The following is an 18,511-nucleotide window of genomic DNA, read 5'->3' as shown; positions in this document are numbered from 1 at the left end:
TTGCAAGTGCGGAAAAACACATAGTGTCACCGTACAGAGTTAAAACCTGGCGTCGTAATTGTCTTGTCCATTCTTACTTTATCGTCGACAATATTCTTCAAATACCTCAAATCTGAGTTGTGTGTTAGATGTACGGCCTTCTCAGAAGGCTCTGTGCGTGTCACTTTTTTTTTCTTTTTTTCTCTCCCGATTATTCATTCATGGAGGTTTCGTATACCCCCCTCTGTCGTTTTTACAATCCCTCCGTGTGTGTGTGTGTGTGTGTTGAATCCTGCGTTGCTTATGGTGGCGGTTCGATTTTCTCTCATCGCTTTGAAAAAAGGGAAGTAACATTATTGCCATTCAGTGTCCAAAGGGAAGTAACCTTGTTGCCTAGTTACTCAGATTAAATCGGAAAGTTTTGTTACTTAATTGCATTTACAATCTCATTTTAAAGTTTAATTTGTGTTTTGAACCTGTTAGATAATTATGTTATGCATAAAGTTTACATGAAAAAATCATCCACAATTTACTTCCGGTTCGCGATTCAGTCTCGTCGTACGAGTTTCCGTTGCAGTTGTTGGTGTAGACTGTTGGTGTAGACTTCGTTGAGGTAAGTTGAGCTACTTAATCTATTGTTGTCGTGTACATCTTTTGTTTCATATGGTCATTGCTTAACCTAGGGTACACTTCTACTTTTGGCACTTCGAATTCCAGGATTGCTCCACTGTCCCAAAATTTTCAGGTCATAGGGTGACAACAGAGTACACATTTTAAAATGCACTAGTATTAGTAGTAGTATCGGTTGCCCCATCACCACCCGCACTGAAGTGTACACACATACGACCCCACACGATATATATATTGTCAATATAATTATTCAACGATATTGCATTTTCTGTCACCATTACTGCATTAGTCATTACTAGATCTACCTTTCAATCAGATTCCTAGTAGTACTAGTACTAGTAGTTAGTTCGAGATAAATATATTTCCTTTTATATTTACACATGCAGGGAGCAATTGTTGAATGTGTAAAGATGCAGTGTATGGAGGTCTAACGAATGACGTATCACAACGTATCGTCCTTGGCGGTCAAGAAAGCCGCGGGCGCCGTCGTGATCATTGCGCAGACGACACTTCTAGACCGCCAATATTTTTTGTGCGCATCACGTGCTCCACATAAATCGGCAGGAAACGAAGCAATTGGGAAACCTAGATACAGGCCAGACCATGCACATTGATGCATACAATCTGCAGGGGGCACACCACCAGACTACAGGTTCCCCAGTCCCGAACTGACTCCCACAAAACGTGGTTATTTCCGTCTGCGATCTGCCTCTGGAATAACATCTCCCAAGAGGCTGTGAGCGTAGACTCACCCCAGGCCTTCAGAACCATCGTTGAGGCCTGGCTGCAAGGCGCAAGCCCACAGGCATGATGAGGCATCCCATGCCAAAACCCACTCCCTGTCTGACCCCGCCTCCTCTCCCCACTAGATACCCCCCCCCCCCCCTCTCTATCCCTGAGCACTGATAAAGGTAGATTCCATTGCTCTTGCTCCATATTGTTTGTCCAGTTTGTATTGTTTTTGTCGGGGCCTGGCTGTGGTGCGAAACAGGATCGGGACGAACACGGGTCAACTTTATGTGCAGACCTAGAGACAGTATCTATCTCCCACCCCTTGTCAAGTGCTACACTACAGTGGCACGTAAAAGACCTCGGCCATTCTGCCATAAGTGCAGATGGCTGATACCACCTAAACACGCATACGCGCCGTGAGGGCGTGAACACTTGAATTATCATATTACCCATATAATGTCAAGAGGTGAAATATTTAGCCTGAAGGACAGTAAGCATTCTCACTTTCTTCTTCTTCGTGCGAATTGCATTCTGCTTGTCGCTGTGAGATGATGAGGTGCATCGACTGTGCCACTGCCAATGCCACCGGTTTATGACTTTATAAATTATTACCACTTGGGCAACATCCACAAGCACTCAACTTCCCCTAGTGCAATATCCACTAGCATGACATCTTCAATAACAGTCACACTCACAGCCAGTACTAGATATCTCAGAAAATTAGTTACACATTTAGTTAAGTGCTGTTCACATGGCACCTTCTTCTTCTTCTTCTTCAGCGTTCCAGAATTTTCTGGTTACGTGTGAGCTCGTTTGCCCATTTGGGTTCCTCACACTATACTCTGAGAGCATAGTCAGCTCCACTCCGCTTTCGTTGAGTAGGCATGCTGGGTATTTTCGTGTTTCCATAACCCACCGAACTCCGACATGGATTACAGGATTTTTTCCGTGCGCACTTGGTCTTGTGTTGGCGTTTACACACAAAGAGGGATACCGCACAAGCAGGTCGGTATATAAGTTGACCTGGGAAATCGGAACAATCTCCACCCTTAACCCACCAGGCGGCCGCGGCAGGGATTCGAACTCACGACCTCCCGATTAGGAGGCCGACGTCTTACCATCACGCCACTGCGCCCGTATGAGACACATTCCTCAATTCGTATCACGGGCCCAGCTTTGCAATATCATCTTCCTCTGGTCATCAGACCGGCCAAAAGATCTTCACGTGTGCATCGTCATAAACAACGACCTGATTGTCTTTAGTCGAGAATTATCACAAGACGGTAAGCATAGTATTCAGTCGAGGTTTTTTTCTCTTAAAAAGTTAATGATATTCTTCATTCGAATGTTTTCTCAAAAAAAGTAAATGATTGTCTACGGTCGAGTGTTTTCACAAAACAGTAAATATAGCCTATCATCGAGTTATTTTCACAAAACGGTAAGGGTAGTCTTCAGTCGAGTTATTTTCACAAAACGGTAAGGATAGTATTCAATCGAGGTTTTTTTTCTTCAAAAAGGTAATGATTGTCTTCAGTATGATATTTTCACAAAACGGTAACGATAGTCTTGAATCGTGCTTTTTTTCACGAAACGTAAAAAAACAGGTCAAATAAACTCCACACACAAAATGTTATCACCGTATCAGAAGCATACCCACAACGACAATCAGAATGACCTGCGCGGCGAGCAGCCTCACGCGATCCTTCAATGTGAACAGCACGCAGCCCCTAGCACCCGACCGGTGGTCGTCCTCGTCACGAAACTCGATGGGCTCCGGGCGCACCGGGTCCGCGGGAAACATGGCGTCACAGTCTCGCTCTCCTTGGTGGAGGTGCAGAATTTTGTGCACGTGCTCACCCCCGCGTGCTGGATTGGCTAGCACGCGCTGCGCCGTTTGAGAATTGCAGGAGGAGGTTTTGAGAATGACCACGGTTTGTTCCCCCACGACCAGCCAGCAGAGGATTTCGTTAGGGTCATCTGACGTCACTGTCAGCAATGATTTGTAGCTGTCGACGTACGTCATGACAGCGAGACATTCGTAGGATAACTGCACGCGGGATCTGACGTCACCTCCTCGGCTTCGCTTGTATCTGTCTCTTTTCGTTTTGCTTATATAGTGTGTTTCTCTTTCTCTGCTGCTACTGCGCTTGAATCTATCTCTTTTTGTTTGACTAGCCTTGTGCATTTCTCTGTCTGTTCTATTAGGCTTGTCAATATATCTCTCCGTTCTGCTGCGTTTGTAGCTTTTTCTTTCCACGCTTCTTGGCATGTAGTTTTCTCTGTCTGTGCTACTACGCTTGTACCGTTCTTTTTTCGCTTGGTGCGTGATAAAGTTATTACTTTGCTTGGGGAAGGTATCACGATGTCTGTTATGAGGCCTTCGATGACGATTGTTGTCGTGAGCATTCCCTCCGACAGCGTAGGGGTAATTTTTGTAGTAATCGTTGTTGGAGTTAGTGTTATGTTGATCAACATAGTCTTCGTAAGATTTTGACTGCAGATCGTCGTCCGGTTTCTGCCCGCTCTCGCCGTTGATGTAAATGTAGGTCTGGTTGAGGTCGTGTTCGTTCATCCCTGGGGGGAACTGGTGACTGATCTCATGCTCACGCACGCCTCCAATCTTGTCTCGCCATGCTTTATGTTGATCGGCGCCGTGTCTCGGGACTGGTGGGTCATTGTCGCGGTGACTCGCTCGCCCAGAGTCGCTGTGGTAGTCAACACTTTGCGCCGACTCCCAGGGATATTTTTCTTGGTAACCCGATTTGTACCCAGGTTCCTGCTCGTCGGGGCGGTGGTTTTCCCACACGTGAGAGTGCGGGGCTCCCCTCTGCTGCCAGGCTGCACGGCCGCTGCTGACGTCACGACCAGCCTCACTGACGTCACGGCCGACGTCACGACCAACCGCATTGACGTCACGGCCGACGTCACGACCAACCGCATTGACGTCACGGTCGGCGTCATGACCAACCTCGCTGACGTCACGATCACGATCAACGCCGCTGACGTCAAGAGCTGTGTGGACTCCAGTCTGTGTTCTGTGGGGCGTTGTGGCCTCCCCCGTGCGCGCCGTGGCCCCAGAGGACTGGGGGAAGAAGGTGAGAGAGATGGCGCGAGGCGAGTAGTACGTGCCGTGCACGAGGCACCCCGAGCGCCCCCTGTCGTCCTTGAAGGACACCACCTTGCTCAGGTAGTGGGGCAGGATGCAGGCGATCTTGTGGATGTGTCCCGACCGCCTCACCACCTCCCAACTGCGAATTGCATACCTGGCAGAAAATAGAAAATAAATTGACCATAAAACTCGATGGCATCAACGAATGATTGAATCAGCATCATCAGCATCGTCGTAGTCGTAGTCATCGCTAATCAGTATTATATTTTCGAGACCGTATCTCTTTGTTTTCTGTTTTTCAAATCCCCTTGCAAGGCAGATCAAGTATTTGTATTAAAAAAAAACACTGTTACATGCACACGTCATTTTTTTTCATGGCAAAAAGACGCCATAAAACTATGCTTATCGACTAACGTTTACTACTTGCAGAAAGGCTAGTAACATTCAGAACAGCATTATTCACCTTGAACATAAAACAAATCCCCCCAACCCCCATCCCCCCCTCCCCCAACAACAAAAACAAGACATCAAGAAATACATAACTTAAATAACCGTTGCATCTATCGGATCACCATCGCCAGCCCCTTATACCTTCCCAACCCGTATACAAAAATTCATAAAAAATCAACAACAAACAACACTAACAATACACAAAAACACCACGAAGAGTATCCTTTAATTTTCCAGCTAAAACTCCAAGCGCAAGTGCACGTATTGTACACGCCCTTTCAATGGGAGGTAACCGCGTTATGCACATTTGCTTTTTTTTAGCGAGTTCTGTCCCTTCTCCTTATGACATTCTTGGTTGCAGGCGATTAGTTGCGTAATAACCAAGCGGCGAGGATCTCTTGCTCCAAACTTCGCGGAAGTTTCCGGGTTCGAGTCCTGCCTGTACCTGGTAGTTTGGGGTTGACGATTTTGCATATCTCTCCGGCTAAATTATATGCGGATTTGCAAGTGTGCCCTGTTCCTTCCGTGTGTACAAACGAGAACAAGACCCACTTCAATCGAAAAAAGATCATGTAATCCACATAGGGTATAGAACGATTAACATACCTGGCATGCATTCCTCTCGATAACGGAGTATGGTTGTGAAAATAAACGCGGGGGTTGGGGAGGGGGGGGGGATTGTTGTGGTGAAACGGCTCTACGCGTATTCATCCACTTCTGCGAAAAAGCGAGCGCGCGAGTTGTAGCTCACGAAAAAGAAGAAGACAAAGGTAAAGAAGATATGAAGAAGAAGAAGAAGAAGAAGAAGAAGAAGAAGAAGAAGAAGAAGAAGAAGAAGAAGAAGCAGCAAAGATTCAACTAAATATGCGTGGAGAGACATAGGCTACTAAAATTAGTCGGCCTACAACTAAAAGATCAGCACTGGAAACTAGTAATCACTGAGGTTACATGTAGAGGGCTTGGCTAGCCAATACACAAAGACCGAGACAGGTCGCGCTCGTCTCCACAAGGCATGCGAACGTAGTACCTAATTTGCATACACCGATTTTCGTTCATTCTAAGCATTATGTGCAGAGTAAAAATGACATGTGTAGGCCTATATATTTTTAAATTCAGGGAAACAAATATTTAAATGTAAAAACAGGCCTTGCCAATAGACAAGAAAAGTGAGATATATATGTATCTTGGACCTTAGCCTAACCAATCATACATATCATGACCTCGCCGGCATCTTGCACGCGAGTTCAATCCACGATGTTAAAGGTCCTTGTCTACATTTTTATACCGAAATCGCCATTTGACCATTAAAATGCAGAGTCTATTATCTACAATTATCAACAATACACCCCCTTTCGATCAGGAAAGACGAAGCCAGTGTAGCCGTTTGAAAATTCAGTGTAGTATTCCAGCGTAGTTCTCATAGTAGGATATCCTTATTTGGAAAATGCTAAGCGCAAAACTCCTCTCAAATCCCGTGAATTTCGTGCGTTTAAACAAAAAGCGTGGACAGCGCTCCAGCGTCAAAATGTTGCTGCACTTGTTTGGGCGTGGCTATAAGCATAGTGACATGAATGTGATTGGTCACTATTTTTAGGCAAAGCACATGTTCTCAGCAAACAGAAAACAAAATATTGGAAGCGTGAGTCACGCTACCCAAAAATAAAATCTTTTTTTACATATAATTTTTTTTCTATAACTTTTTTCCCCATGGTTCATTCATCATCTGACATAACTTTTTAGCGAAATATAACCATAAGATTATTGAAAAAAAAGCAAAAATGTAGACGACCACCTTTAAGATAAGTTCATTCTTTGTATCATACGAGTGTGTCCTTCTTTCTACTTAAACGACCACTGGATCGACGTGGTAGTAAATGTAACGTTTTGTTTTGTCAATAATTAAACGTTCCAATAACCTACAATTCTTGTTTTTTTGTAATTATTCATTCATACTACGGAATGCTGTCCCTACATAACTCACGTGTCTCCAGGCTGGTACATGTCCGGGGGCTCCATGAAGTGCCTGTCGTCACAGATGCTGTCGTCCGTCAGTAGCAGCGGCCAGTGTTGGACGTTGGCCAGACGGTAACGCATCACGGACTTGGCCGGCGTGTTGTAGTGCAGGCACGTGAACCGGGGGTAACACCCGTTGCCATAGCGACTCCACAGTACCCGCCGCAAAGGGGTGGCCGGCGAGCCGGGTGGGGTGAAGGTGACGCACTCGAAACGCCCCAGAGTCGGGTGGTTGAAGGAGGACTCTGTGATGACCAGCTTGGAGTCGTTGCCATCGCTGTCTCGCTGCAGCCACGTTCCCCGCACGTTGTCCGGGAAGGTGCACTTCCTTTGGTGGCTCTTTTGCTCGGTGCTCTCTACACCCTTGCTATGGTGGTGGTGGTGGTGGTGGAGGTTGTCGTTGTTGTGGGGTTCAAGCGTCTCCCCGTCACCAGCCTCTCCGTTAGCCTCGCCAGCCAAAACCAGACCGCTCTTCCCATCGCTTTTGGCGTAGCGCACAGAAAACCTGTCGCTTGTCACGACTGTCGCCTTCTTGGCCATCGTACCAAAGCTTGTCGGGGAGGAGTCGCTGTCGCTATTCTCGGCAGCTAGACACTTCCCGCACGTCTTCATGCACTGCAGGTGTCGGCAGAAGCTGGTGTGGTTGTGGCACGTGCTCAGTTCGTCGCTGCACGGTTCGGTGATCACCTGCTGGTCACGCACCGTGAAGGCCATGTGGGGGGTGAGTTGGGGGGCGGAGGCACTGTGGCTACCCGAGTAACGTCGGGTGGCGTCCGCGTAGCTGCTGGTCGGGCACACCCAACCGATAAACAGCACCACCTCCTCTATCTGAAATAAAAAAGAAGAAAGTAAACAAAATTGACTATGGTCAAACATCTCTGTTTAAGAGTTCCTATGTGAGGAAACTAGTTACACAGCATTCTCTATACAACACTATTTACCACAAAGTAGCGCTTTGGAAATATCTTTTTTTTGAACAACAAAATCCCATTCACATAAAGCTAGGTTTGTCAACATACGACGAAGATAGGAGTTGGACCATTACAAAGCATGACCATCATGACTGCTTCCTGTGAAGAGCTGGCAGTGTTTGCTTGAATTTATTAATTAGCCACTAGTGTGTGTGTGTGTGTGTGTGTGTGTGTGTATGTGTGTGTGTGTTTGGTATGTACATACGTGCGTGCCTATGTGCGTGTGTGTGTGCATGTGCGTGTGTGCGTGCGTGCGATTGTGCGTGCGTGCGTGCGTGCGTGCGTGCGTGCATGCGTGCATGTGTGCGTGCGATTGTGCGTGCGCGCGTGCGTGTGTGTGTGTACTCAAAATACAAACAACCTTAAACATACAGCCAATGATGCATAAGCTCTCTCTCTTATGATCTCATCCTAACCTTCGTCAGGTCATCAGCCTGATCCGAGCCGCTCATCCCGTAGTACTCCGAGTACTCCTCCTCAGGATTAGGGAGAGCAACTCTCAGGCAGAAGAAGGCTCGGTCGTTGTTATCGGCCCTTAGCATGGCGAAGAGTTCTCTCCCGTCCTGCCACGTGGCCATACACAGCGCCCTCTGGTGGAGAGAGAGGTGAGTGCCCGCTGGGAGGCAGGACTCGTGCTTGAAGTTGAACACCACACCTTCTCTGTGGAACAGATATGGAATATATATATATATGGTAACATTGTAAAATAGGTACGCTGTAGTTTTACCTAGATGCTGTTTTCAGTAAAATACATTGCTCTGCTATATCCAGGTGATTATATTTACAAACAAATAGACACAATTAGCTTTTACAACCGTGAGAGCGCCAATTTCGCGCGTGAGTATGTGCCAAGGAGGTCAGGGCACAAAAGAGAGAGAGAGAGAGAGAGGGGGAGAGAGAGAGAGAGAGAGAGAGAGAGAGAGAGAGAGAGAGAGAGACGGGGGGAGAGAGAGAGAGACAGAGACAAACATACAGACAGAGATATAACAAGAGACAGAGAGAGACACCGATAGAGAGTGACAGACAGAGACAGAGATCGAGACACACAAATTCTGGACATAGCGAACAAATCATGGAGAAAGAGACGCACAGCGGCAGCAATGAAAGAGCAACATGAACATGGCTGATGTGACTTCACGACTAATGTCGACAATTTTTCTTAACAGAAAAAAACCCAGTTTAACCTTCGCCCGACCGGGTTATCGACTACACACGGAAGACATCGTGGGCGGAGGCCCGGTAGCTCAGTTAGTAGATCACTGGACTTGTGATCGGAAGGTCGCAGGTTCGAATTTGGGCCGGGAGGGACACGGGTCAACTTTATGTGCAGACCCAGAGACAGAAGCCATGTCCCACCCCCGTGTCATCACAATGGCACGTAAAAGGCCTTGGTCCTTCTGCCATAAGTGCAGGTGGCTGAATACACCTCAACACGCAGACACCTGGGTAGAGCGCGACTCCGTTGCTGCAAGCTTTCCACTGGGAGGAAGCGACCCGAATTTCTCAGCGATGGGACAATAAAGTATTGATAATGAAAATGACAAAAAATCGTAGGACCGTGCGGACCCATGCTTCTCAAAGAAGGAAAAATATGCATACCCTTCCGTAGACGCCTTGGTTAAATTTCCGCGAGAAGTATTTAATTAAATTATTAATTTAATTATTACCGGAAAAACGTGAATACCCTTCTGTAGACGTCGTGGGGCCGTGTGAACCCACATTGTTATGTACTAATTTCGCTCCACGCGACTAGCTTATTAGCTCTGAAATTAAACAGATCGTAGATAATGATGTTTATATAGCGATGGGAAGGTTTGTGACTTCTCTCCCTAGTTTTTATGTAAGTTCCTTCAGTTTGAAAAACATGGGTCCGCAACCCCCCCCCCCCCCCCCACGATGTCTTCCGTGTGTAGTCTAAATTTGACCTTTGTTTTTTTAAACTATTTCTCGCTGAAATGTAATGATCTTTTTGGGACATAAAAGCTTTTTAGGTGTCTGAGGCATTCTTAAAAGCTCAACTGGTTTAAGAGATATTTGCAATTAATCACCCTTCTGGGTCCACACGGACCCACGACGACCGGCGAAGGTTAAAGGAGGATATAAACTAAGTCTTTGAATCAGCCCCCCCCCGGCCCCTCTCCCCCCCCCTCCCAATAAAAAACACCCCCCCGTGCAAACACCATGCACATGAACTATCGACAAAAACACAAACAACTCTGCGTGGCAGTTTTACTTTGCTATCATCAATGAACAAAACAACATTTGCTCTTGCAAGTTCAGGCTTTATTTGAATTTAGGTTCTACGTTGTCAACACATATACAAGCATAGAATATTTCACGTTTGGAATTTAGTGCACTCGAGAGCAGAGTCGTAAATTTCACCGTTCATGTTGTAACTCTAACAACACTCTCTCTCTTTCAGCGTAAATATTTTGTTCTTATCCCCAAGGGTGCAACATAACACTTCACAAAACCGCCATCTGCTTTTAAGGCCAAGAGAGAATACGCAGTGCGTTCTTTACTGTAGTTACACGCGCGATGTTGCTATACTCTATGGGACAATAAGCTTGGGGGGGGGAGAGTGAGAGGGACAAAGAGAGAGAGAGAGAGAGAGAGAGAGAGAGAGAGAGAGAGAGAGAGAGAGAGAGAGAGAGAGAGAGAGAGAGAGAGAGAGAGAGAGAGAGAGAGAGAGAGAGAGAGAGAAAGCTTTATTTAACAAGGATTAAGATTTAAGGCTACGTTTTTTCTTACAATCTGTCCTTGGGACGCATAGACACACAAAGATATAATTAAAAAATTAAACATTAAAAAGTTAAAAGGTTAACCAACAAAAGCAGGTCGGAAAACTTCAGCACGTGATGATAAAGATGAAGATGATGATGATTGATGATGATAATGATGATGATGATGATGATGATGATGATGATGATGATGATGATGATGATGATGATGATGATGATGATGATAGAGAGAGAGAGAGAGAGAGAGAGAGAGAGAGAGAGAGAGAGAGAGAGAGAGAGAGAGGAAGACAGACATACCGACACGCAGACAGACACACAGACAGACAGACAGACAGACACTCGGACAGACAGACAAACCGACAGATAGACAGGCAGACAGACAGAGAAACTCAATGTACCCATACCTGTCCACACAGTCGCTCTCCATGCGGATGGGCGCTGTACTGCTGTCCATGCAGTCCTGGGGACCTCCCTCGGCCAGGTGAGAGGTGTAGGAGGAAGGAGAGGAGTAGGAGGAGGTCCCGTAGTACCTGTAGCGACCTGTCAACACCCGTGAATATCATCACAATTAGTATACGTTTTCCGGATACACATCTGTCAGGATTTCCAAGCGTTGTGGAAGAGTTGCAGCCCACTGTTTACATTTAGTCAAGTTTTGACTAAATGTTTTAACATAGAGGGGGAATCGAGACGAGGGTCGTGGTGTATGTGTGAATAGAATAGAATAGAATAGAATAGAATAGAATATATTTTATTGTCGGAACCAAATTGGTTATTGACACAAAGAGCGATTAAAACAATCTGAAATAAACTTTCCTAGACGAATTTGTATTCTGTCTTCGCAAAATACTTCACTAGGTTTATTGTTGGAATACTTTATATCTATATTTGATAGATCCTTTATAAAATCATTTCGCAGTTCAGTGAACTTTTGACATCCGTCTAGGAAGTGAATTTCATCTTCAATAACGTTGCATTTATTACATAAACGATTTTCTCTTGGTATGTTATTATGTCTTCCAGTTTCAATTTTTAAAGAGTGTGTACTTGTCCTTAATTTACTCAGTAAATGTCTATGCTTGATATTCGTAATGCTTATAAGGTATGGCTGAACTTCGTATGTCTTGCTTACAGAGGAATAAAATTTCAGCCTTGGACGACCTTCACATTTAATTTTCTCCCAAAACTTTATGTAGTTAATCCTTAACTTTTCTTGTATGGCGTTTTGTAGTTTACCGATGTCAAATGTATATTGATTAAGCCATACATGTTTAAAACCTATTTTGTACAAAAGCTCTTTGATGAAAGTTAGCCACGGATTTTTTGGCGCTTGGTTTAACATTTCTTCATATATTTGATGAATAAGTGATTTATTCTCCGTTTTCAAAATATGTGCCCAATACGATATGCTTTGTGATAACATGTTTAGTCCCAAAGGAAATCTTCCTATTTCTGCTAAAACTGGAATCCACATGGCTTTTTTGTGCACACCAAGAATAAATCTACAAAATTTAACATGGACAGATTCGTGAAGACATTCATTCGAAATACATCTTTCAAAAAAGTTTTCAATGTCATTGGTATCGTTTTTGTGTGTGTGTGTGTGTGTGTGTGTGTGTGTGTGTGTGTGTGTGTGTGTGTGTGTGTGTGTGTGTGTGTGTGTCTCTGTCTGTCTGTCTGTGCGTGTGTGTGTGTAGAGCGATTCAGACCAAACTACTGGACCGATCTTAATGACATTTTACATCAGAGTTCCTGGGAATGATATCCCCGGACTTTTTTTTCTTTTTTTCGATACCTTTGATGACGTCATATCCGGCTTTTTGTAAAAGTTGAGGCGGCACTGTCACACCCTCATTTTTCAATCAAATTGGTTGAAATTTTGGCCAAGTAATCTTCGACGAAGGCCGGACTTCGGTATGGCATTTCAGCTTGGTGGCTTACAAATTAATTAATGACTTTGGTCATTAAAAATCTAAAAATTGTAAAAAAAACCATTTTTTATAAAACGTTCCACATTTACGTTCATCTTATTCGTCATCATTTTCTGATTCCAAAAACATATACATATGTTATATTCGGATTAAAAACAAGCTCTGAAAATTAAAATTATAAAAATTATGATCAAAATTAAATTTTTGAAATCAATTTAAAAACACTTTCATCTTATTCCTTGTCGGTTCCTGATTCCAAAAACATATAGATATGATATGTTTGGATTAAAAACACGCTCAGAAAGTTAAAACGAAGAGAGGTACAGAAAAGCGTGCTATCCTTCTCAGCGCAACTACCGTAAAGTACCTTGTAAGCGCCCAGTATCGAGTAAGCGCCCACCCCCCACTTTTAGTCCAAAACCGTGCATAGGGTATAGTACCTTGTAAGCGCCCACCCCCCCACTTTACACCATTGAAATCAGGGGAATTAAAAATTCCGCACTTGATCTGCTAGTTTTGTGAATGATTTCCCTTTCTTGCAAACCCTATCACGTGTGTCTGCACGCCTTGGATCTAAACGCCTGCAAGTCAATGATTACAAGATGCCGCGGATCAAATCGTACACCGTTGCATTTAAGCTGTCAGCTCTTGACTATTTGGATAATAACGCCAATGGAAACACACACACTCACACACACACACACACACACACACACACACACACACACACACACACACACAAACACACACACAAACACTCCCCCTCCTCTCGCTCTCTCTCTCACTCTCTCTCTCTCTTTATCTCTCTCTCTCTCTCTCTCTCTCTCTCTCTCTCTCTCTCTCTCTCTCTCTCTCTCTCTCTCTCTCTCTATCTCTCTCTCTCTCTCTGCCAAAAACAGTCTTTGGCCAAGTAAAATAGACTGCTGCCCATATCCAGAAGACGTACCCCTTGTTCAAGGGAAACAGAGACACAGTGCGGCCGACAGCGGCACCTCTGCAGACAAGAAAAGGATGCGACGACATTTGTCTCCCCAAGCTCTTCTAATGACAATACGAACAAGACAAACAATGGACGATGAAAAAAGAAAGAAGATATGATTACGAAGTGATCAAAGATCACATTTCTTACTGAAAACTGCTCGTGCATAGGGTGTAGTACCTAGTAAGCGCCCACCCCCTACTTTGGGTCGGAATTGGTGCACAGGGGGGGTGGGCGCTTACAAGGTACTTTACGGTACTACCCCGCTCTTCTTGTCAACTCCACTGCCTTTGCCACGAGCGGCCGTGGACTGACGATGCTACGAGTATACGGTCTTGCTGAAAAAGTGCATTGCGTTCAGTTTCATTCTGTGAGTTCGACAGCTTGACTAAATGTTGTATTTTCGCCTTACGCGACTTGTTCTTTTTTTTCACAGAGTTATTCCGAACATCGTCTATAGATCCTTAAGTCCATTTCGCAAAGACATTACGAAGAGAGAGTTCCGAAAATTCAGTGTCAACGTTTTCTGCAGCGAGCTTCGTGAAGTAGACTTCGCGACGTCTGTCCGCTGTGAACTTTTTATCACATTGCACAAATCATGTCCTTTACATGTCTCTCTCTCTGTGTCTTTCTCGTTCTCTCTCTTTCTCTCTCTCTTTCTCTGTCTGTCTCTCTCTCTTTCTCTCTCTCTCTCTCTCTACTCTCACACGGCATTAATAGGTAGCATGCGCCTTGAGTCGCCTTGTGTGGTGAGATACGTGCGCGATATAAATCCTCGTAAATAAATAAATAAATACTCTTACCCGCAGGAGGGGGAGAGGAGTACTTGAGCAGCAGGTTGTACCCCCCGGAGAAGGGGCAAGGCACGGGGTCACTGCGGTAGTGCTCCTCCGAGATCCACGGCCAGGGGTCAACGTGCATGTAACGGTCGTCACACAGGTGAGACACGGACCCTTTGCCTTGAATCAGCGACATTTTTACCTGAAAACCATGAGATTACGCTGATGAAATCACACGTACAAGAATGTATAGAGGAAAGCACATAAAGACATATAATATTCATAAAGACAACTATTCACACAGACAGACAGACAGACAGGCAGACATACAGACATACATACACACAGACCAGACAGACAGACAAACAGGAGGAAAGACAGCCCAGGTGGGACACCTTGAATCAAAGACATCTCCACCTGAAAACCGAATGATGTGAGTAATAAGTACAATACAAGGCATTTATTTAGCCCAACTGGGTGAAAGAGTCTCCCACCGGTGGGACACGAACCGTTCGTCTTGAATCAGCGACATCTTCACCTAAAACCCAAGTGATAAAATACTGGTCATGGATTTAATTGGATGTAACGGTCGTCACACAAGTGGGTCACAAACCGTTCGCCTTGAATCAGCGACATCTTCACCTAAAACCCAAGTGATAAAATACTGGTCATGGATCTAATTGGATGTAACGGTCGTCACACAAGTGGGTCACAAACCGTTCGCCTTGAATTAGCGACATGTTTACCTGAAACCCGAGCAGGCCTGAAAGTGGCGAATATTTTACTCGCCATGGCGAGTAGAAACATGTAACTGGCGAGTAAAAATGTTCATCTACTCGCCAAATGCGAGTAAAGTTGATGAAATCAATTGTTTGGTTTGGCTAGTAAAGTTTGCTCTCTGGCTAGTACATTTTCAGAATCACTAGCCACAGGTGAGTACACCATTTGTTGGACTTTCAGGGCTGCCAAGTGATACAATACTGGCCATGGATCTAATTGGATGTAACGGTCGTCACACAAGTGGGACACGAACCGCTCGCCTTGAATTAGCGACATCTTCACCTGAAAACTACGAAATTAATAGCAGTGGAAAAGGAATACAAAATCTAAAGAAGATTACAGACCCGGTAAACCAGAATCATTTCTCCTTAAATCAGCGACATTTTCAACTGCAAACTATGTGACTAAGTGTCAACATACGGGTAATTGAATTTCACATGACGACGGCAGGGTGGCAGACAGACAGACAAACAGGCATGTATTGAAGCATAATAATTCAGTGCCTAACTGAGGAATTGCGGAAATAAATATGTGGAGTTAGTTTCAGTTAAGAAAGAAGGACTACTCTTGTTTTGTTTTTTGTGTTTTTATTTTATTGAGGCATACTTTCCCACGTGCTCCGTGAACACATGTGGAGACACACACCCTCGCTAGTGACTCATTGGCCTATACTATCACGTCGGAAAGTTTACACCAAGAAAAGGAAAATGATTCACTCTTTCACAACCAATACAAAATCGACAAATCGAGTTATTTCCGAACATCTATTGGCAGAGGCAGCTGCTGAATTTTCTAACGAAGCAAGCCTTGACCGTACGGTCAGAAAGTACACGTCAAAACCTTGTTGTGTTCCCCGTTGTATGTGTACAGGAATGCATCGACTTGGCATGTGTCACAGTTAAACAGCATACATTGCTTATGGCTTGGCAAATATTGCCGTTTTTGTGGCAGTGGTAATCTAGTGTTCTTAATTACCGACGGGAGCCCGGCAGTTAGGTTGACACAACTGATTGCAGCCTCGGTCAACTGTGCGGCTAAATGGATAGTTGAGAACCTTGTTTTTTTTTGTTATTCCCTGCTGCTTGTTTTTTTCTCTATTTCCATTTTTGAAAGGAAAACGTGAACACTTAATAACATTGTAAACAAATTATAAAATCCATATTAAACAACTGCATAACAATTCAGGCGTTAGATAATTGTTTATTTGTCCTTGTCTTTGTTGTTTGTTTGTCAAGTCGGATCTATGACGACAACGACGACAATGCTGTCGCTGCTGCTGATGTTGCTGAAGTTGATAATGATGTGTGATTTTTATTTTTTTCTATATTTTTAGCTGCATTATTTTAGTCATTCATGAGTGGGTGGGTGGAGGGGATGGGCTAGTTCTAACTATGCATTAGATTATAAAATTGTATTCTGTGTAGACCCTTCCACCAGCATCTTAGACCACTCTTTGTACTTTTTCTTTTAATAGATGATTGTCATTTGTTTTACCTCATGTCTGCCCTGCGTGTGATGGTGTGATCGTGACTGCTGTAGTGTGGGCGTGTGTGTGTTGGTGTGTATGTCAGTGAATGTGTGGGCGTGTGTGTGTGTGTGTCAGTGTGTGTGTGGGTGTGTGTGTGTGTGCGTGATTTTACCAACACTACGCTAAATTCCTTGTGCTTAAAATGTTTTTTTAATGTCACTTGGCTCAATAAATACTGTATTCTGTATTCTGTATTCTGACGACGACGAGAAGGATAAGGTCGATGGGGACGACGAAGACAGTAATTTACGAAAGTTAGAAATATCAAGTCGATGAAATAATGTGCACATGAGGCAGAAATACTGGTATGAATGAAGTCACCATATGGCCTTTTGTTCTGTCTCTGTATTTATGTTCATGCGCGTGTGCGTGTGTGTTTGTGTTCGTAAAGAGTTTTATTTTACGGATAAAAAGTAAAAAGAAAAGGTTAGGTCAGATTTTGAGGTGTGTGTATATATATATGTGTGTGTGTGTGTGTGTGTGTGTGTGTGTGTGTGTGTGTGTGTGTGTGTGTGTGCGCGTGCATGTGTGTGCGTGTGTGCGTATGTGTGTGTGTATGTGTGTATGTGTGTGTGTGTGGGGGGGGAGTTTGGGTGGGGGGCGGGGCGGTGGAGGTTGTGTGTGTGTCAACACATGTGTTTACTTTCTGTACATAAGTCAAACACCTACCTGTACCACACTGACGCCTCGCTTGAGGAACTCGAGGCACACGAACTTGTCGTCAAAGTCGCTCTCCACGTGGCGCACCAGATACTTGTTGTCAGCTCGCTTCTCCAGGCACACCCGCGTGTAGTTCGATTTCACGCACTCCGCCACCCCGGACTGCCGGCGGCGTTGGTGGTTCCTCGGTCTGACACACGTCCCGTAACGCGCGAAGAGTTTGCCTCCATCGACGTCAAAGGTGGTGAGCGTGTTCGACTGTTTCATCATCCACTGCTTGTTTTTCTTGGTCTGTAGAAATTCCGGAAAGCTGCATTGAGGCTCCAAAGGCAGGTTCGAGGCTCGCACGTGGAGGTGTGAGGAGTGCAGAACCAGGAGAAGCAGAGGTGATGACGTCACTAAGAGTGTGACGAAAGTCGCTTGCGTCACAAAGCTGCGTTCTTTCATCATGGTGACGGAGGTGTTGTGACGTCAGGATTGTTGTCATGCGAGGAGTGGTCCTTGGTTACATGTATACACTATTTTCTCAACTTTTGATGAAAGGTAACAAGTTTGTCAGCGTGCGTAAATATCGCCAAGTATAAGGCATCGTAGTTCACTTTTGCCAGGCATGGACATTAATCATTCTTGGCGTTCAGCTTTAAAGCTCCGGTTATACAACATACATAACAACAGTTTGTTTTCAACCAAGGTGAGTGTTCTCTTTCACGCGTGGTTATACTGAACGCAGGTCGTTGTTCATCCAAAACGAAACGGGTTATGTCTCACAGTTTAACGTTGTAGTCCTCATCTTGGTAATTGCACTGGTAACCTGAAACAGAACCAGACAACACTTGATCAAACACTGGTAGGGAATACATTTCTTGACAAAATATCGTGACACACTTGCAGAATATTAGGCTAAAGCGCTGTTTAATTTCCGACAGTAACGAAGCAATATCAAAGACTAAATCTTGTGAAGTTTTTTTGTTAAAGTGCCACAAAAGACAAACACAAAGACTGATTTTTTTTTATATATATTTTTTAATAAAAATACGGTACATGTTTTCAGTATTACGAGACACCTCATAGGATCAACACGAAGGACAAGCGTTGGTCCCGTACCCTAAGACAGTCCACTTCCAAAACTCCTTTCTTTGTTCGCACCGATCAACCCGCATGGTATATTTTATCAGCTCTCCAGCGTGTGTAAAGTGCACCAGAGTGCAAATTTTGAAGATCGTTAATAG

At 44.5% G+C, this 18,511-nt stretch overlaps 1 protein-coding gene across 1 annotated transcript; it reads right to left on the bottom strand.

Moving 5' to 3' along the window:
* Window positions 1–2,486: 2,486 nt before the first annotated feature.
* Window positions 2,487–18,093, bottom strand: LOC138976932 (uncharacterized). The gene is made up of 6 exons (XM_070349826.1): window positions 17,292–18,093; window positions 14,339–14,516; window positions 11,030–11,165; window positions 8,298–8,544; window positions 6,882–7,741; window positions 2,487–4,604 (listed from the first exon to the last, which is right to left on the bottom strand). Exons 1-6 carry the CDS (start codon window positions 17,730–17,732, stop codon window positions 2,975–2,977), a joined length of 3,492 nt encoding a protein of 1,163 aa, XP_070205927.1. The 5' UTR covers window positions 17,733–18,093; the 3' UTR covers window positions 2,487–2,974.
* Between the last annotated feature and the right edge of the window lie 418 nt (window positions 18,094–18,511).

The sequence above is a fragment of the Littorina saxatilis genome, linkage group LG9, assembly GCF_037325665.1.
Source record: "Littorina saxatilis isolate snail1 linkage group LG9, US_GU_Lsax_2.0, whole genome shotgun sequence".
NCBI classification, from domain to species: domain Eukaryota; kingdom Metazoa; phylum Mollusca; class Gastropoda; order Littorinimorpha; family Littorinidae; genus Littorina; species Littorina saxatilis.
The sequence above is the reverse complement of the archived record's forward strand: the minus strand, read 5'-3'. Positions and strand labels throughout refer to the sequence as shown.

Coding starts and splice junctions, on each gene's coding strand:
- LOC138976932 (XM_070349826.1), bottom strand. CDS start 17,732: ATGATGAAAGAACGCAGCTTTGTGACGCAAGCGACTTTCGTCACACTC. Junction 11,166..14,338: donor CTCCTCTCCCCCTCCTGCGG/GTAAGAGTATTT, acceptor GGGTGTTGACAG/GTCGCTACAGGTACTACGGG. Junction 8,545..11,029: donor GAGAGCGACTGTGTGGACAG/GTATGGGTACAT, acceptor TCTGTTCCACAG/AGAAGGTGTGGTGTTCAACT.